General features: G+C 41.7%; 1 protein-coding gene across 13 annotated transcripts in view; it reads left to right on the top strand.

The window, feature by feature from the left end:
- The window catches only part of HUWE1 (HECT, UBA and WWE domain containing E3 ubiquitin protein ligase 1), a 93123-nt gene extending 80263 nt beyond the window's left edge, over positions 1-12860 (top strand). For 9 of the 13 annotated variants that reach the window (XM_063432494.1, XM_063432500.1, XM_063432497.1 and 6 more), the window contains 17 exons: positions 30-549; positions 639-748; positions 2234-2390; positions 2499-2631; positions 2720-2952; positions 3396-3523; positions 3913-3994; positions 4097-4252; positions 4345-4590; positions 4742-4859; positions 5571-5711; positions 6293-6580; positions 6724-6829; positions 7676-7793; positions 7914-8095; positions 9735-9925; positions 11370-12860. In XM_063432494.1, the coding sequence (XP_063288564.1) occupies positions 30-549; positions 639-748; positions 2234-2390; positions 2499-2631; positions 2720-2952; positions 3396-3523; positions 3913-3994; positions 4097-4252; positions 4345-4590; positions 4742-4859; positions 5571-5711; positions 6293-6580; positions 6724-6829; positions 7676-7793; positions 7914-8095; positions 9735-9925; positions 11370-11472 (3012 nt within the window). In that variant the 3' untranslated portion in view covers positions 11473-12860. The remainder of the gene's footprint in view (positions 1-29; positions 550-638; positions 749-2233; positions 2391-2498; positions 2632-2719; positions 2953-3395; positions 3524-3912; positions 3995-4096; positions 4253-4344; positions 4591-4741; positions 4860-5570; positions 5712-6292; positions 6581-6723; positions 6830-7675; positions 7794-7913; positions 8096-9734; positions 9926-11369) is intronic. The other 4 variants (XM_063432504.1, XM_063432503.1, XM_063432498.1 and 1 more) reach the window with 2 other exon arrangements.
- Positions 12861-20934: the final 8074 nt, after the last annotated feature.

The following is a 20934-nucleotide window of genomic DNA, read 5'->3' as shown; positions in this document are numbered from 1 at the left end:
TTGGTCAATGACTCATCTCTCTTCCACAGGTATTCCCCAGTCATTTCACACAGCAGCGGACCAAAGAGTGCAGTGTAGAAACCAGTGAGAGCAGGGAGAGGAGTATAAAACTGACTTGCAGTCCGTGCCTTGCACCGTCGAGCAGCACCGGGGCAGGCAACATTTCCACGGACTTTTGGGACTTGCTAGTTAAACTGGACAACATGAATGTTAGCCGGAAAGGAAAAACCTCTGTCAAGTCTATCCCAGTGAGCTCTGGGGCTGAGGGTGAGTCCTCTCAGTGCAGTCTGGAGGCTTCACCTCTGGGTCAGCTCATGAATATGTTGTCGCACCCTGTCATCCGGCGGAGTTCACTACTTACTGAGAAGCTGCTACGTCTTCTTTCTCTCATTTCTATTGCCCTTCCTGATAACAAAGCTCAAGAATCATTGGCAATTGCATCAAATGCAATTGCACCTGTTCCTGCACCCACCCCTGCAACAGCACCAGTACCTCTACCTGTACAGGCTGTAACCGTGCCAACTGCCATCACTACAAATGTAGTGTCAAGTAAGTACCATGCAATATGATGTCAAATCAGGTATACATTGTGGTGAAATGGTGTCTCACTTTGAGTTTGCGTTCTTTTTTCTTTGCAGCGGTTACAAAAAGTGGCAAGTCTCCTGCAAAATCCAGTGAAGGCAGCAGTCTACCTGAAAAGATGGCTGCTTCAGGGCTTACTGAGAAACAGCTTCAACTTTCTGTTGAGGTAAGCACTTTGATATTCTGGGATTTAAAACACATTAGATGTGCTCATTTCCATGAATCCTGGACTGCAATGTGGAAACCATTGGTTACCTGCAAGCTATTTCAAACCAGTTTGTTTTACTAGCACTGCACGCACGTAGTGTATAATTTTCTTGTTTCTATAATGTTTATCATGTTAATACTGTGCTAATTTGTGTATTCATAAGCTTGTCAACCTGACTTGTTTAAAGCACAAAGTCAGATCTCTTAGAACATTTTGTAAATTGCCTAATAAAGGTTTATAAGTCTTGCTTCCACCTTCATCTAACATATGACTGCATTAGGGCTATTGGTGCTGTGGAATGCCTTACTTATCATGCTTTCCTCTACAACTGGTTTTTAAAGGATTGCTACAGTCTCCCAGACCAATTAATCTTAATGAAGTGCACTGGGTGCAATTATTCTGTCATTTTATCCCCACGATGTTAAATATTGCAATTTAGTAGAAACTTCAATGTTTATGGTATAGGGTTAAACATGCCTCTAGTTCAGGATTAGAACTTTGGCAGCATGATGGTAGATGAAGTCCTGAAGGTTGCCTATGCCTGACAATCACTAGGGGCACTTCCTCCTCCAGAACAGAGTGAAACTCTATCCTGGAATCTAATGCTGATCGTAGCATAACATTTAATTGGAGGAGCACAGTGTTTGGCCGTGCATGCCTAGTTCCAATTCATTGCTTCTCCGTGAAGTCACTGGTGATGTCTGCTTGGATACTGGCATCACCAGAGGTGGAGCTGGAGGCTGCAGTGGACGAAATCAATGGGTGAGGTGGAATGCAGGTAATCTAAGGTTGCTAAAATAATTATTTTCAGGACTGTAGGTACACATTAATCAGTGGGCCATATCAACCTTTGTGTGCCACAATTAAAGGGTCAGTATTCAATGTTGCCAATTGAATATTCAATTATAATAGGGTAGAAAATAGTAGCATCAAAGTAGCTGTGCTCCAAGCCCTGGAAATAACCCCAACTCCTCATCAATACTGTATACGTAAGAAAGGATGAGGATTGGGTTCTCAGTATTTCACATTTTGCCAGTCTTTTTAATGAAGAGTATCAAGCCACAGAGGGACCATGTGATTAACGCACTGCCATGCATGTGCACTAGCCTTATAATGCCTTCTTGTTGGAAAGCCTTAAATTCCCTGTGATTATCGATCTCTATGATCTCAGCCGTGGAGGTTCTTCCTCCTCCCTACAGGTGGGAGCCGTTAACGTAAACGGCCACAAGAATACACATTCGTATTCCTAATGCAATATTGTTCCTTTAAGAGCTGGCCTGTGGCCTTTCAAGATGTCATACCTACAGTTTTCCCGCTTGAATTTGTATATTCCGTATAGCACATTTCACAAGCTTCTATGTAAAGTAACAAGATTATCATGCCTCTGCAATTAGGTCCTTTGCCTTATGGGCCACAAGCTGAATTTCCATGTTTCCATTGTAGGTTCTGACATCCCACTCATGTTCTGAGGAAGGGTTGGAGGATGCAGCAAATGTGTTATTACAGCTGTCGCGGGGTGATCCTAGCACAAGGGACACTGTGCTCAAACTGCTTCTTAGTGGAGCCCATCACTTAGGATACACACTGTGTAAACAGATTGGTAAGGAATGTTTGCCATCACTGATTATATACAGAAAGTATGTCCCTTTTACCAAATCCCATCTTGTACCTGGAAGTAACTGATCTCATGCTGGCTTTATTTTTCTAGGTACTCTCTTAGCAGAGCTACGGGAATACAACCTGGAGCAGCAGAGACGTATTCAGTGTGAGGCAATTTCTCCAGATGGATTGCCAGAAGAGCAGCCTCAGAATGCCAAGGCTAAGGGCAAAATGCAGAGCAGGTGAGTGTTGTGGTCCTGGACCATTTGGCCTGTTTGTAAGAAGTTGCTAAGTTTGTGGATGAGGACAGTGGTCAATCTAAATTGTCAGGTCTCTCCCCACCCCGTCCCTACGGTCCAGGTTCGACATTGCAGAGAACGTGGTGATTGTGGCATCCCAGAAACGCCCACTAGGAGGAAGGGAGCTGCAGTTGCCTTCCATGTCCATGCTGACTTCGAAGACTTCCACGCAGAAATTCTTCCTGAGAGTACTGCAGGTCATCATCCAGCTAAGGGACGACACTCGCAGAGCCAACAAGAAGGCAAAGCAGACCAGCAGACTAGGTGGGAAAAATGGTAGTCTTGTAGCGAAGTAAAACCATGATCATAAAATGAGAAATATTTTTCAATGTATTTTATTGCATGTTTATTGCATGTTGAGGATGCTGCTTCAAATGGGTCAATGATAAAAGAGCCACATTTAATTAATGCTCTTCAGCCTGGAATATCCGTGGCACTTTGTGAATTCAAAAGCTTTTAGAGACTTTGCAAAGTTTGTATTATGGATTTATCCAGCACTCTGTGAGGGTAGATGTTCTTTAGTTATATGATGCAGGTGATATGCAACTTCAGACTCTTGAGAGGTTTTAGTCCATTAATGAGTGGAATAAGTTTCCATAAATCACCTGTAAATATAGTCCAGAAACAACTGTAGGGCAAGTGTTTGGGTTATTTTAATGTGCAAGTCATTGCATTAACGGTGTTTTTTTTGTTTGGTTTTTTTGCAGGAGCTGCTAGTCTGGCCTCGGCTAGCAGCATCCAGGCAGCTGTGCAGCAGCTGGAGGCTGAGGCTGATGCCATTATACAAATGGTACGTGAGGGTCAAAGGGCGCGGAGACAGCTGCAAACTGCAACGGTTAGCATGATGACTGACGCTGGCAGAACATCCATCCTTTAGTTTGTTCCTCCCTCTTAATTTGAGCTGGTTTTCATTTCCTAATATGCACCAACCTTTTCCCACCTGCTTGTTTTGTCCTTATGTTTGTGTCATGTACACCTGCTGGTCCTTCTAGACCAGCTTATTCTTGTACTTCTCTCTGACTGCCTATTGCATGTGCATTGAGGCTTGGCAAAGCAAAGTTAGCACATGGCTTTTTGCTAACCAAATCATGGCTTCTGGTTTTCTTCAGAGCAACAGCTTCTTTGCCCCTATAGTTTACTTTTCACACCCCTCATCTCTCCTAAACTCATGTGGCAAGGCCTACTTTCTTTGCCACCTCACTGACCTGTTTTTGTCTTGTTCAGGCGGAAGGATCTACTCGACGAGAAGAATCTCCAATGGATGTTGACCAGCCATCTCCTGTCACACAGGACACTCAGTCAGTTGGTTAGTGGACAGTAGATTTCTGAAAATGTATATTTTCATTACAAGCAGACCATTTTGTGAATTTATTTCAGATATAACTGTTCAAATGTGCTTTTTTTTCAGCTTCTGAAGGATCCCAGCCTGCTGAGAAGAAAGAGGAAGAGCGGTTGCCAGAACTGCCACTACTGAGTGAGCAGCTAAGTCTAGATGAATTGTGGGACATGCTGGGAGAATGTCTGAAAGAATTGGAGGAGTCACATGACCAGCATGCTGTGTTAGGTAACCAAACTACACTGTGTAGTTCCACCGATCTTTTGCAGTTTTGTTTTTGGAAATACAATCTTCAATGATTATAATTTCTCCTTCTGCAGTTCTTCAGCCTGCAGTAGAAGCCTTTTTCCTTGTCCACGCAACAGAACGAGAAAGCAAGCCTCCAGTACGGGATACACGAGAAAGCCAGTTGTCTCATATCAAAGATGAGCCCCCTCCTTTGTCCCCAGCGCCACTCACACCTGCTACGCCTTCTTCCTTGGATCCCTTCTTTTCTCGGGAACCTTCAGCTATGCACATCTCATCCAGCCTGCCTCCAGACACACAAAAGTTTCTTCGTTTTGCAGGTATAAAGTTTTGCATATATGTGCTTGTTATTATTTTATAATTTAGAGAACTAGTGCTGGAAGTTGAAATTAGTTGACGCATCCCTACTAAACGCGAAGTTAAATTGTATTCACTGGTATGATACTGATTCTGACACCTCTTCTTTTCTAGAAACACACCGCACTGTGTTAAACCAGATTCTCCGGCAGTCCACCACTCATTTAGCGGATGGGCCCTTCGCTGTACTTGTGGATTATATCAGAGTCCTCGACTTTGATGTGAAGCGCAAGTAAGTATGACATCCTTTGTGAGTTCTACATGTTGATAAATTCAAGGCCTTCTTAGTGCACACTAAGGGTCTAATTTTATTATGCAATAGACCAGCTTTCACAAAGAGCTGTAAAGTAGTATTTAATATTATTACCAAAAATGCTACTTGGCTGAACGGTTTTTGAAAGTTTTTGTTTAGTTTGATATTTAACTTTTTATATAGTAATCTAAACGCTTCTGGCTTCAACATCATTTCGGACACTAGACAAGCATGCATTACAGTGTGATTACATTGTTGTTGCAATAAAATACTCTCTCACTGTGCTGTAGTTGGTAGCATGAAATATATTCCAAAAGAAAGTGAAAAGGGGTAAATATCTTGAAGGAAACATACCTACAATAAAGCAACCGCTGAAGTGGTTAAAGTATTCATTTTCCCTTCATTTTATGTGCAGCCTCATGTTTTAATTGTTTAAAGTCAATTTCTGTTTATGCCAAGTCTATTGTATGAGGTTAACCAACCCAAATTAGCCAGGATTAGTGCATTCCAGCTAAGCACATGTGTCACACCAAAAGGCAGCACGGTAATGACTTGCTATATTGAACCAAAACTGCGTTACCAAGGGCATGTTTCTAGTGCAACCATTGATGCTTTTCTTAGAATGTTAATTGACCTACAGACCAAGATGCTGTAAGGGCCTGCCTTTACTTTATTTTCTCTTCCACACAGATATTTCCGCCAGGAGCTCGAGCGACTGGATGAAGGGCTGCGCAAAGAAGATATGGCTGTCCATGTAAGACGAGACCACGTGTTTGAAGACTCTTATCGTGAGCTCCATCGGAAATCTCCAGAAGAAATGAAAAACAGATTGTAAGTGGTTGGTTTTATGTAATGGGGAGTGTATATCCATTGCCTCTATGAAACCGGTCATGTGTGTTATGTTATTCTCTGTGAAATGCAGTAAGTAGCATCTTGCAAAGCCTTCTCTTCAGTGTCTTGTAACTTCCATTCAAACAGATTTAAAAAAAAAATCCTGCACTCAACATTTAATTTGTCTTTTAATTAGACTTCATTTTAAGCAGCACTGTCACATAGTGGAATTTTTATGGAACTGTCATGTTGATTATATTGTAATTTCTTTTAAATTCCAAGATAGTCATAACATATAGAGGGGAAACCATTACGTACATTACCAGGGGCACTGGAGGTAAATAAAAAGACAACTAATTCCCAAAGGTTTATAGCAAAATTTTTGCTTATAAAAGAGACACTTGATTTATTTTTGGTTATTTGGAAGGGGTAGGATATATTTCTTAAGTGGGACAGTAAAATGTGTGCTTTAGGCAAGTTATTTTGTTTATTTGGTTCTATAGCACAGAACGGTTTTCCTCATAAAAACTCTTAGAATTATTATGAATGTGTCAGAAACATTCCTTTTTGTATTCACACAGATACATTGTGTTTGAGGGGGAAGAAGGCCAGGATGCAGGTGGACTTCTCAGAGAATGGTATATGATCATCTCAAGGGAGATGTTCAATCCCATGTATGCACTGTTCCGCACTTCACCTGGAGATCGCGTCACTTACACCATCAATCCCTCATCCCACTGCAACCCCAACCACCTCAGCTATTTTAAGTTTGTGGGGCGTATTGTTGCAAAAGCAGTGTATGACAATCGGCTGCTGGAATGCTACTTCACACGGTCCTTCTACAAACACATCCTCGGCAAGTCTGTCCGGTAAGTTTTCTTTCAGGTTGCCCTAATGGAGTTGCTCCTTGAAAATAAAAGCTTCTGACCAGACAATAAGGTTGTGTAAATACTGAAAACCAGTTTAGATGTCAACATTATAATTTCCTCCCCTTCCCCCCTGTTTCCTGCAGGTACACAGACATGGAAAGTGAAGACTATCATTTCTACCAGGGTTTGGTCTATCTGCTGGAAAATGATGTCTCCACATTGGGATATGATTTGACATTTAGCACAGAGGTATGAAACCTTCCAGCCCTTCAAATCTACAGAGATTATGTGGCATATTTTACCAGAGATTAGTGTGTCTTCTCTTTCATCTGTTGTGTAAAGATTCACACAGTTTTGTGATTATGACCTGATCGAAACAACATTGAAACATGTTAAGTCACATTTTGGTAACTGGAATTCGGTATTGACGTATTTGTGTAATCTGCATGAAAAATCCTTTCCAAAAGATTCAAATGTGTTCATTTAAGATTATCCAACTGGAACAATTATGTATAAATTAATCTAGATAAAGATAAGTTTGCTAAATTGCCCAAGAAGGGTTCTTAACCCTTTAAGGACACATGACATGTGTGACATGTCATGATTCCCTTTTATTCCAGAAGTTTGGTCCTTAAGGGGTTAAACAACTCTAAATGTTCTTTGCAACATTTATTAAAGGAACACTCCAGGCACTATAAGAACATTGCCTGAAGCTAAGGGGTCATGCAAATTGATGCTTTCTTCTCAACTTTAGGGTTATACTGTTTGTAATTAGTTTAACCTATTATGTTATGAGGTTAAACTAATCAAATGGTGCCCAGAGAGAGTATTCATTTAAGGTGAATATAGCTGCAATGGTAAGTTAAATAAATGTACCTATGCTGCTCTTTGCACTGTGGGTCACCCGCAATCAAAGAGAATGCACTCTATGGCATGCCTTCAGCAAGGCACTGCTTGTACAGCATTGCTGGTGGTTATCTAACTTGCATGCTGGGCACAATAATAGCATTTTTTTGGGGGGCTATTTGACTGTGCAAAAACACTGTTCCGTTTTTTTTTACCTTTTTTTCCATGTTCTCTCCTTTCTCAATACAGGTTCAGGAATTTGGAGTCTGTGAAGTCCGTGATCTGAAGCCTAATGGGGCAAACATTCTCGTAACCGAGGATAACAAAAAGGAATATGTTCACCTTGTGTGCCAGATGAAGATGACAGGTATGGCAATGAATGTGTGTGCGTAGGGAACTCTCTACAGTGAGATAGTCGTACTGAACCTGCATATTTTCTATTGTGAGTAGTGTTAAAGGAGATTATCTAACATGTCTTTCTTATCAGGTGCAATTCGTAAACAGTTGGCTGCTTTCCTAGAGGGATTCTATGAGATTATCCCCAAACGTCTTATCTCTATCTTCACGGAGCAGGAGCTGGAACTGCTCATCTCCGGCTTGCCCACCATTGACATAGACGACTTAAAATCCAATACAGAGTATCACAAGTACCAGTCTAATTCTATCCAGGTAAGGCTTTTGCCATGCCTCTTACTATACTATTTATTTATTTATTTTTTATTTAATTTTTTTTCTTAAATCAAATTTACTAAATATTTGACTATATTGGCAAATTTGTTGCACAGATTTGCAGCAAACTTTCCTTTTAGGTGGAAGTCCTTATTGATCCGAAGCAGTTCATTCGTATATTAACCAATCAAATGAGGTGTCAACTCTGCTGACGTTAAAGGATCACTATAGGCACCCAGACCACTTCAGCTTAATGAAGTGGTCTGAGTGCCAGGTCCATCTAGGATTAACCCTTTTTGCTGTAAACATAGCAGTTTCAGAGAGACTGCTATGTTTACATATGGGTTAATCCAGCCTCTAGTCCTATGGACTGGCTGAATGCACGCGCGGCTCTTGCCGCGTATGTGCATTCAGCCGATGACGGCAAAGGAGGAGAAGATTACCCAGTGCCGAGGGATCCCGGCGCTGGAAAAAAGTAAGGGATTAACCCCTTCCTCACCTTAGAGCCTGACGGGAGGGGGGGCCTTGAGGGTGAGGGGGACCCAAGGACCCTATTGAGCCAGTATGTTTTCCTGGCACTATAGTGGTCCTTTAACTTTATTGATCTTGGCTATTTAACTTGTTAAAACCATTTGGCAGCTTTTACTCTGCAGTTTGATGTTAAAGGGACAGTTTAGGCACCATAACTTTGCTTTATAACTTCATTGAAATGAAGTTGTTATGGTGGCAGGAGGCTGGCTCAACTTAAGGGGTTAAACCATTCCTGAACGGTATAACCCCAAAGTCTGCGTTTCCAGCACCAAATCTTTCTGCCTCTGCCCTTCCATTTTCTAAAATTCTCTTAAACTGAAGGCTCTTGCTGAATTGGGCAGCAGTGCTGGTGATTGGCTGAGAATAGTCAGCTGACACTCTCAACCAATTGGTGAATTCCCATATTCATTATACTGGTTTTAAAAGGGTACTTTCTTTTCAAGCCACTTTTATGAATGGGGATTTATTGGCTGAGAGCATCAGCACTCTGCCAATCAGTGGCGCCGGAACGGTAGAGAGGCAGGAAGATAATGGCGTTCGAACGCAGGCTTTGGGGTTGTACTGTTTGAGAATGGTTTAACCCCTTAAGGTGAGTCAGCACCAGGGACCTCCTGGCACCATAACTTAATTTCAATGAAGTTGTTATGGTGCTCTGAGTGTTCATTTTAAGTTTATGAAATGGTGATTAGATCCCCGTCTAAATGATTGCATATAAAATTAAAACCCTTGGATATTCAATACGTCTCTATGGAGTACATTTTCCACAAACTTCCCTGGTTCCTGGCACATTTGGTCACACAAGTCTATAGATACGTACAGTAAACAGGCCTCTATAGGCATCTCTCGCCCCAACATTTATTTCTATTTAAGTGGACATTGGCATAACCAGAGTTCATGGGTAATTGGGAACAACACAACATTGGGAGTAACACATCTCTACCCTGCTGTTTCTCAGATTAGTAGAAACCAAGGCATACATTTGAGTTTCTTCAAACTGTGTGGCATGCAGAGTAGAGTAGCTTCAGTGTGGCCCTCCAGGTTGTGTTACTTGTACTGTAGGTTTAAGTGACTTCTGATAAGTGTTTAATATGTGTTTTATTTCTTACAGATTCAATGGTTCTGGAGAGCACTGCGTTCTTTTGATCAGGCTGACAGAGCCAAGTTCCTTCAGTTTGTGACTGGAACGTCTAAGGTTCCTCTACAGGGCTTTGCAGCTCTAGAAGGAATGAACGGCATCCAGAAATTCCAAATACACAGGGACGATCGATCCACAGACAGGCTGCCTTCTGCACACACATGGTAAGAATCCGAATAAGAGATTGACTTTTAGGTATCCTATAAATGTTTGCTTTAAGGTGCCATGTGGTAATGCAAGTGATACCAAAATATTTAAAGGTTGTCTGGGTGCAGTGTCCCTGTCCTTTTAATCCTGCAATGTAAAACATTGCAGGTTTTGAGAAACCTGAAATTTTTAAAAAGCAGGGATCAGTCCACCTTTAGTGGCTCAGTATAACAGCCAGTAGAGGTGCTTTAGCTGCACTGACTGTGTCATGTGACGCAGAAGTGCCTACAGGAAAGCATTAACTCAAGGAGATGTTTGTGTCCGCGACTTTTGGCGACCATACACATTGGGCCCGCAATGCTTCTGTATGAGGAGCATTGGATTGGACATAGTCATGTCACGGGAGGGTAGGTTGGTAAGCAGCACTGAATAAGCCTCGGTACTGGATAAAGAGAAGTAAAATGTTGTATTAAAAATAAAATACAAATTTATTTAGTAGTAGTATAGTAGGTTGGTATTCTGAACAGTATAGTGTTCCTTTAATTGAGGAAATATAACAAACAAGTAAGTAGTTTTGGGCCCACAGCCCCTTTTCAATATACAATGCCATGTCAATGTGGGGCACTGTAAATTGACAATTTTTCTTTCATTACATTTAAATATTTGGGTAGCAGCAGCAGCAGCAGCAAACCTGTATTACTACTTTGTGCTTGAGTTCACTTGATTTGTTAGATACGTTTGTGTACTGCTTTAACCCCTTAAGGACACATGACGTGTGACATGTCATGATTCACTTTTATTCCAGAAGTTTGGTCCTTAAGGGGTTAAGCAAACTGTACATGTGCTATATGGCTGCTGAGGTTCATCCTTGTGACCTTTTTATATTTGTTTCATGGTGCAGTAAACTTGTCTTTGCAGTAGGTTATGTGTTTTCTAATAAGTGATACCAGTGAGATTAATAGGTTCTTGTTGCCCAGGCCTGCCATGGAAGCCCTTTCTATTTCCAACTTTTCGTTTACATGACTGATTAAAAAAAATTAATTAATTAAATGGGCCGTATGCATGTATTTAAAGTGTTAAAATAACGGTCTTTACACATTTTAAACACAAGCATATAAGCAAAAGAAAATTGTATTTATTTTGCAATAAAATGCAATTGACCTGTATTCAAACACATTTTGCTATAATTATAGAGTTTGACAACATTTTCCATAATACTACAGTATGGTATTTGTTATATTTCATATTATGCTGCAAAACTAATCGTATACTGCAAAGAAAAACATTTACTAATTAAATCTCTATATAATGAGCTTGATAACGTTTGGTAACTTGTAACTCATTGCAGGTTTAAAACTGATTTGTCACTTTCATGCTCTTTGCATGTTATATATTTTAACATTTGAGTATGAGAAAATTGTCTGTGTGCTATCATCTTAAACCATTTTTATTGCTGTTTAGTTTCAACCAGTTGGACCTTCCAGCCTATGAGAGCTACGAAAAGCTACGTCACATGCTGCTTTTGGCCATCCAGGAGTGCTCTGAGGGGTTTGGCCTAGCCTAGGAAGGCCTTCCTGTGTTTTTTTTTTTTCTACTGTTGGACTTTAGTGAGAGATTAAGAAAAATAAAGCCATGCATCGATCTCGCTCACCCTGCTGGCGCCAAGAAGAGGGACTTGCCTTCTGAAGTTGCCGTCTGTTTCACTTCCCTTTTGATGGTGAAGTGTCTGTGCTGAGACTTGAAAAACACTGCTCGGAGGGACATGGAGAACAGAGAGGAGCAGGGGGGAAAATTATATATAAATATATAAATATATATTTTTTTCTGTTTTGCTTTTCTTCCGTTTTGCTTAAGGATGAGTTATGATGCTCAACTTTTCCAAAAGAAAAGCTCCGACCGCAGGGTTAAAGAGGCTGGTGAAGTTAAATGGTAAAAAAAAAAAAAAAAAAAATGTGAAAAAAGGCGAACTGATAAAAGGTCTGAAAACTAGAGCACTCTTGTTAAGAAATAGCCACTACTCCCGACGCTATTTTTTATTTTTTTTCTCCGCTTCAAATAAATTACTGAGGTGTTTACCTGTAAATAAACCACTGAATGGAAAAATAACCCTATTGATCCTTTTTTTTTTTTTTTTTTTTTTAATTTAACTTTATGCCCCTCTCTGTTGGTGCTTGGAATGTTGGGATGGGGTGTGCAGTTGTAGTAGAGCCGAAGCCAGGAGGGGGTTGGCATTTTTGCAGTTCTTGGAACATACATCTAGTAAGCTAAGCTGCCTATTGGGGGAGGTAGGGGGGAAGTAAATTAAAATAAAAAATAAAAAAAACTTCCATCTTCCTGGAATCTACTTTATGTGTGAAGTTAAAAGGATAAGGAGAAAAGTTGTGCTGTTTTCCCATTTTTGTTTTTCTAGTTTTGTTTTTTTTTCTTATTTTATTTTTTTTATTTTTTTTATTTCCAGGTATAATTTACATAGATATGAAAAAGTAAACTGGAAAACAAATTCAGCTAAGGTTAATTTTGTTTGGATTTTTTTCCTCCCTGCAATTCCCTTATATTTATTCTTTATCCTTATTGATTTAATGTTTGGACTGCTAGGATTTTCTGATTTTTTTTTTTTTTTTTTTTTTTTTTTTTTTTTTACACATTTCTCAAATCAAAATAAAAAGAAAGATGAAGAAAAAATACACAAAGGGTTTCTCTGCAAGTTTTCAGACTTTGAGGAGAGCTTGTGGCTGAAGTTGTTGTGTGCTGTGATTTTGGAGGGAGGTCTGAGGTGTAGTAGTAGATCCGGACGAAGTTATTGGCGTTTTTCTGCCAGATCTTATTCTTAGCCTGCCAGTCTTGGTTCACATCCCACATGCTGTGCACAAAATAGGGATTAAGCACTTCTGTCAACTAGACCATTCGGGAGTTAATGCAAGTGGTTAAATAAAGGTTTAGTTTGAAAGCCAATGAGTTATGGATTCTTTGTCGGAATAAAAAACATTGTACCTTTTAAAATACACCCTGTTTATTATTGTGCCATAATTTCATATCAGACCAAGCCCTGTAAGCATGAAACTGCAAATATGCCTAAATTACTTATTACAATATTTGTATACAAATATGGAAGGTTATTTTCAAATTTGGAAATAATTTGTCACTCATCAGCCAAATACACATCACACCCTCCCTCTCACTGGCCAGTTTGTACATTCCTGAAATACATGTAAAAAAAATAAATAATAAATTAAAGTCTAATAGAGAAGTTCACTCAAAGATCTTTATAAAGAAAATCATACCGTCTCTGAGCTTGCAACAGGGGGTTACTGCAGACATATGTACCATCAGCACACAATTTCTTCTGTTTAGAAGAGAGAATTGCAACCAGTATGATTGGATAAATACAAAATGTATACATTTCAGCAGTACTTGTGGAGCCTTTAGCCATTCACTGTGAATTGGGCTTTGTCTCCCCCCCTCCCCCCCTTTCCTTAAATTGAAATAATGCTTTGGGATTGTAATTCTTTTGTAACTTTAAAAGCCATTTCTTAGTCTAGTGTTCTACAGTACTTGTAGTACTTACAGGAAATATTGAATTTGAACTATCAACAGTGCTCTCAAATTCAATTCTGTGCATTCATTTTCTGAGAAATAGAAGCTTATGTGCATTAGGAGTGTGTGAACATTTTTAGTCATTACTGCGGATGCATAATTCAATATACAGTAAATACAGAAACTACAATCATCTGCATTGTACAGTCCTCTGAGGATCCTTTGCACAGATGCATTTGGGCAAAATGGATCTTCGGTGACTTCTGGCAGATAGATTTGTTACTGTACAGGGTGACATCCGGGGCTGGAGCACAAGGTTAAGGTAAGAGTGGGTTGCATTTTACTTTACATTGTTTTAAAATGTTGCTAGTAAATACATCAAGATGGGAGGGAAAGTGTTGAAAATGGCAAGTGTCTGATATAGTTTACAGTATAAGGAAAATTAAATGTAATTCCTACCTGGTTTCTTTTATTTTCATGGCTATTTATCATGGTAGCATCACTTATGGGTAGCTCCACCCTAAAGCCAGATCAGGACAGGAATTAAGCAATAAAAAAAAAGCCAGACTGAATGCGTGAAGGTCCCTTCTCCTTAAACAATATTTTAGTTTTAACTCACCAGTGACCAGACCGCTTTTCAATTTTCTTACCGTTTGGGAACAGGGCTTCCTTTACATTTCTGTCGTGTTTGTGTTTAGCTGTAATTTTCCTTACTCATTTACTGTACCCACACATTATATACAGTTTTTCTCGCCAGGGTACAGAAGGAAAGTGTGTGTGTGTGTGTGTGTGGGTGGGGGGGGGGGGGGGGCAGATACATATTCGACATCACTTACAGCATATACATGTCCATCTAGTGTACACAGAGTATCAATGCATGGCCTTCATCTCGGACCATTTGGCAACCCCACCCTTTCTACCTTCCTGTGGGTATAGTTACAGTAGGGTCACTCTGACTTGCAGAGTGTGCCAATCTCCATGTGTCCCAAGCCTCCCATGCCGTCTGGGATATTCTAGATTAAGGCCATAGCCTGCGGAAGCAATGCTCGTATGTGTGCCGTTTATCAATGTCCGTAATTAGAGTGGACATGGAAGGGCACAGTGAGGACTTTCATGCTCCAGCTATCAATCTTTGGGCTGATAATAGAACATGGTATATAAGCTTCTGCTTAAATTGAGGGAAGTCATCCTGGAGGAGCATGGTTAGGTACGTAGTTGGGTGAAGGGGCAACGTGCTTGTTGTCAGGGGTGACAGTAGGGTTTGGACCCCTTGCCAAAATGGTTGGAGAACCGAACATTGCCACCAAATGTGGAGCACTGTCCCGTCTTTTACATTACATCTCCAGCACATTGAGCTATCTGGGAAGATCTTGTGGATGCGCATCGGAGCCATATACCATCTATAGATTATTTTTTGCTGCTGTTCCAGTAGGGTAGCAGACTTGACTAGAGTTTTTGTCGTGCTGAACAAATTACCCCATCGCTGTTGGGATATTTCAGTTCCCAAGTCTACATTCCAGTGCTGCGCAGGTGTAGATTTGGAGAATGGGAGGCAGTCTAGTAGTAACTTGTAACACATGGAGATAGGCTTACATAATGGTGGTAATTTTTTCTTACTACATATCTGTTCCCATACAGTAAGTGTGTGCCCAGTGTTGTGTAAAGAGGTAGCTGGCGGCTGCCCTCAGGTTAAAAAGGATTTCAGTTGCAGGTAGGAAAACTGAGGTGCTTGGCAGTCCGTGGTTTTCTCGTAAGCCTAATGGTTTCCCTCGTGCGTGTGTATGGTATAGGCGTGTCAATTTATTATCCTGCCAAGGTATATCATGGAAGGTGGGGATACAGTATGGGAGAGCTCCGATAGGGGTAGCTATGGAGAGGGGGCTCGAAGAGCTCAATAAAGACCTGTGGGTATCCCAAACTTGGATGCTTAAGGTTATCTGAGGTGGCGCTGACGGCAAGTGCGCTATCACTGGTGCTTGAAGCACCTTCATGGCCACTCTAGGTCTTTAGCCTGCCCTGATGAAGTTAGACGTATCCTTATGTACATTTTTAAAACAAACCTAGGGAAGCGGTAGGGGGCGTGTACGGAAGATATACTGTAGTCATCTTGAATGCCACTTTCTGTTCCATCCAGGTCCGGTACAGTGGACGCCACCGTTGGAGAAGGAGTATGCATTTGTTCCATACTCTTCTGCAGCATGTGACCCAGCCTCTATATAAGCTGGTTACTTAGTATTATTAACTTATGCCCCTACTCGCTATACCGCGAGTAGGGGCATGTCCATTAAAGAGTGAGCAGCCTGTTTAAAAAAATAAAACACCACACATTCCCCCCTCCTGAGCGGGACCTATTGCCCCCACCCCTGAGTGGCGGGTGGGGGCCCTAAATACCAATAAGGGGGGGGGGGAAACCTATTGTTCCTCCTCCAGCCCCCACCCCTGAGCAGTGGGTGGGGGCCCTAAATATCATTGGGGGGGACCTTATGTCATCTACCCCTGGCCCCCACCCCTGAGCAGTGGGTGGGGGCCATAAATAAAAATGGGGGGGCCTAATTGTCCTCCCTCTGGCCCCCTCCCCTGAGTGGTGGGTGGGGGCCCTGAATAAAAATTACCCCCCCAGGTGACTAGGGGTCCCCAAACCCCTAGTCTTTACTTAGTATTAGTAAATGTGGCTGTAAGACCAATTTAGGTCTTTCAGCCTTTTGGTAGATAACTCCCTATCTACTAAGCGGCTGCTTATTTTATGTATTTTAAGTGATTTCCCTATCCACATTTGTTTGCAGGGCACTTGTCCTACTCTTACCCCCATTGTACTTCCTTTTGCAGCCCTCTAGCCCTTTCCAGGACTTTTTAGAGCCATTTTTTGTGCCCAAAAGTCCGGGGTTAAGTTCGATACCGAACCCGGACTTTTTTTTGAAGTTCCTCCGGACCCGAACATCCAGGTGTCCTCTCAACTCTAGTGGGGTAGTGGTGAATAGGGCTGGAGTATGTCCCCTTTTAAAGTGAGTTTCTTGTATACATGCAATGTCTGTTTTTTTTGTGAGGTCTTTAAGTAAAAAGTCTCCTTTTACCCGAGGTATTCAAACCTTTAACATTATAAGGAACAATTTTCATGCCTAAATTGGTAGGTTAAGTGGGATCCTGCGGAAGCAATATATTGTTAAAAAATCTGTTACATGTGATTCAACCTGGGTCAGGGAACAGAGGCAATGAGGGACAAAAACAATCCTTTGTAGGGTTCGGAGGAGATGTTTCTGTGGTACGCTCGGAAATGTACTTCATCCAGGCCCTTGGGAGTCAGGGGTCAGTACTACACCTGTTAGGTGCTGGGGCTGCAGGTTGATAATAGTTCTGCTAGTCAGTAGGGGGGTGAGGGGGAGGAGAGAAGGGTCAGCGGGTAAATGGGGAGAGAAAACTTGGGGGTACGATACACAACTGGGTTCACCTACAGTTCACCTACTACTAATATTGGGGGGGCGTGGTAGTGCGCATCGGCACAGTGTAAGGCAGCTCACCTGCGGAGCTAGGTGTAATTGGATGAAAATCGGGAGTGGGCTTACTTAGCCAATACGGAATAGTGGGAAGCTTCTAAAGGCATTTAGTGACTCATATAGAGGAGTCGAGTGCTTCAGCCTTTTGGTCTTAATAAGGTAGATTGAGGCCCTATCAGTCAAGCAGTGGAGCTGGGGTGGGGTTAAGCTACAGTGGGGGCTCCGGGCGTGTTGTTCAAAAGCTACATGAAGTAGAAAACTTATGAACCTTAAACATTTAAAATGAGTAGTATGCTCATGGTACTAGCCAGTTAGCACGGTAAACAAGGGATTTGACATCTCACATGTAGATATCAGTTGCTGTGGTCGTGCCGCTCTCAGGTGAGTGTCCATTCCGGTGACATCCGGGGTACTTTGGTGGCTCTCCTCCTTGGCAGTTGTGGAACAAGGCCCCAGGACTTCATCTTTGCCAATCCGGCCTCTAGAGATGACACTCTGTGGACAGCATCTTTGTTGCTGATGAGTAGCTTTGCTGGGAATCCCCATCTGTATGCTACACCCTGGGCTTGTAGTGTAGCTGTGAGCGGTGACAGGCTCTTCTGAAACTGAAGGGTTGCGGCTGATTTATCCGTGAAAATCTTGAGTGACTGGTAAGGTTCCGGCATCTCCGCCGATCTGCAGGCTCGCACCAAACTTTCCTTGGCGTGAAAGAAGTGCACCCGGACAATCACATCTCTAGCAGCAGTGCTGGGTAGGTGTTGAGGGCGTCAAAGCATATGGGCTCTATCAATGAGTATCTGGTCCGGTTGGGTCTCTGGCGCAAGGGCTTGAAATAAAACCAAGAGGTAGTTGTTGAGTGTTGCAGAGAGAACCGACTCAGGAATACCTCGTATGCGCAGGTTGTTCCTTTGAGCCCGGTCTTCTATATATGCGAGTTTCAGCTTGTGCTCTCGGAGAGTTGTCAATCTCCTGGAATTTGTCCGCGAGGCTGTTGTGGGCTTCGGCAAACTCATCCATTTTCTTTTACACATGTGAGGTGCGTTGGCCGACATCGTGGAGTTCTTTCTGGAGATACCAAGTATTTGGGATTTCAGGTTGGACTGAATGGTCTTGGGAAATTCCGCCATCATCTGGCGCATGGTCGCCGCGGTCAACGGCCTCTCGTCTGACATTGAGCTGGGGGAGAAACAGACTCTTCTCTGGAGTATAGTGCTCCGCCATCTTTCGACGGGCTGCGGCCTTCCCGCGCTTTCGGTGTGGAGGTTTTATTTTAGAAAAAAGACTCTATCCGCCTTAGAGGCTTTTGATTTATGTCTTTGTGACATAATGTAGCTGGTCCCGTTCTTGAGGGAAGTAAATTGCTTTGCAGACCGATTAGGTTAAGCTCTGTCGCACTCCGAACACAGGAGCCTCACATACTTGCGTCTATGCAGTTCAGGTGCCAGGCTACACCCCTGATGAAAACCTTTTAAACACACTTTTTCTAACTTTTGGCCCCCAAAATCTGTTACACATCTACAACCGCCAAAAAACACCCGTGCTAAATAATTTTTAAATGTTTGTCCTGAGTTTAGAAATACCCAATGATAACATGTTCTTAGCTTTTTTTTTATATAAAGTTATAGGGCAATAAGTACAAGTAGCACTTTGCTATTTCCAAACCACTTTTGTTTCGAAATTAACATTGTATTGTATATCTGGTAGACAGCTACTGGAGGCAGACTCAGTGCTGCAATGTAGACATTGCAGTTGATCTTAAACTTCAATGTTTTACTTTGCAGCACTAAATGCAATAGGGACACTGCACCCAGACCACTTCAATGAGCTGAAGTGGTCTAGGTGCCTATAGTGTCCCTTTAACTAAGAAGTGGTTAATAAGTATTTGATATATTCTGACATCCAGTTTGTGAAGTTTACCTTCTTCCGAGATGGACAGAAGGATGGAAATACCACTTCATGAAGTATATAAAATCTTGACATTACTTTTGGAAGGAAATCCTTTGTTTCAGGACCACTCTATCTTGATATATGAGTGTGTGAATTATCGCTGGAAAATGCTTATAATTTAGAAATTAGTTTGTCTGTAAAGATAGCAATTAAACAGGTCTGTGAGTAAAGTGTTGAATATCTCTGAGGGGAGCAAATGGAGGTTCAGATAAGGCATTCAACACATTTGGCAAGTCCCATGGAGGTGCTATGTTTCTTGATGAAGGATGTATACACATCGTAGCCTTAGAACAAATGTGGTATGAGAGGGTTAGTTGTCCATGAAGTATTAGAGAGCAGGTAATGCTGAGGACTGAACTTTCAAAGTGTTTAGGCCAACGCCTCTATCTCGTCTGCCTGTAAGAATTCCAAGATCTGGAGATGAGTAGTATGAAAGTCAAAGGCTTTTTCTTTTGCCCAATTTTTAAGTTTCCCAAACACAGTAATAGCAGGATGGCGTTAAAGGTTTTCTTGCTTGAAGAAGAGTATTTATCACAGATTCTGAAAGGCCCTGGTTTGTTGAGTGATCTCCTTTTAAAAGCTACGCCCCTAGGATCCAGCTGGAGGTGTTGGGATGAGTTGTTGGTCCTTGGAGAGTTGATGACACTGGAAGTCTCTGAGGAGGGGCTTAAGACATTTGTGGGAGAAGTGAGCATCATGGTCTCCTGGGCCATATTGGGATGAGGGCTATAACTTTTCTTTTCTTCCATCCAAATTTTCTTCAACGCTTTCTTTATTAGAGGAAGGAACACATACCCTAGATCAAAGTTTGAAATGGGATGTATTTTCTGAAGGCTTGAGGGTCTTTGGTGAGAGAGAGCAACCCTACAACCTGTGAGTTATTCCTGTTGGCCATTAGTTTGTTCTGGGGCATGCATTACTTTTTTATTAGGGTTCTGAAAAGTTTTTGATTTAGACTCCATTTGCCTGCTAAAATGCGGGCCCTGCTGAAATCTGCCAGATTTGCTGAACCTGGAAGTTAAATGGCCTTTTTCCCTTTGTGGTAGTGTTGGGCCCAGGTCATCAGGGGAGAGCGTTCTTCTAGAAGTTGCTTGCTTCTGGCCTTCCTTATGAATTCTACAAGCAGTCACTGCCTTGTCTGTCCTTATTGAGACTCAAGGACTTTTTAGAATTTACTGACTATGATTGTAATGGTTGTGTGTTACTGAACATTTAAATGAATACGTTGTTCTGATAGATGCCAGTCTCATAGGATAGGGTGCACACACAGACAACATGGATTAAAGTAACCTGGAAACAGTTTATTGTGGTGGTTCTTCAATCCCATTTTGAAGATTTGAGTTATAGCCACCACCTCAATTGAGCTTTCACTTGATGTGGTATATAAATGACTTGTTCCCAGTTGTCCTCGTTGAACTGGTTCAGAAAACTTGTCTGGAGTTCCATTAAGACCAACGGACTAGATCTATCATGGAGGTTAGGGACCCTAGTATGCTCATGTAGGTTTTGAGAGATTAATGATTTTGGGAGAACTGACCAAATCCTGCACTTTATTCTCCGTATTCTGTCTTGAGCAATGTTGTTTGATGAAATGGTCTTTATTGATGCTCATAGGAACACTGTGTTGTGAAGGGGTGAACAAGCTCTTTTCCTTGTTGATAACCAATCAGTGTTCTTGAAGACCGTTCAGGGCTTGACCAGTGTGGGAAACCGCTTCTTGGAGACTTGGCGCGACGATAAGAATGTCGTCTTAAGTCATGAAACATTGTTAATCCTTGGTTCCTTTGAAAGGCTATGAATAGAAATCTGTCTCTCAACATTGCCTGAATGGGTTTAGCTGGGGGGGAATTCTAGATACGGCTTCTGCATATATTGGAGCCAAGTCCGTTTTCTGCAATATATTGAATGTATAGAATACTTGATTTAAAAATGCTAATTTTGAATCTGACCCTGTCAGTCTTGCTCCTTCAGATACAGAAAGCCTGAACTGTGTCTGGGAGACCCATGCTGGAAAGTGGCCAAAAAAGAAAAGGTTTGTAAGGAAAACTATTCCT

This window comes from Pelobates fuscus, chromosome 9 (genome assembly GCF_036172605.1).
Source record: "Pelobates fuscus isolate aPelFus1 chromosome 9, aPelFus1.pri, whole genome shotgun sequence".
NCBI classification, from domain to species: domain Eukaryota; kingdom Metazoa; phylum Chordata; class Amphibia; order Anura; family Pelobatidae; genus Pelobates; species Pelobates fuscus.
The sequence above is the reverse complement of the archived record's forward strand: the minus strand, read 5'-3'. Positions and strand labels throughout refer to the sequence as shown.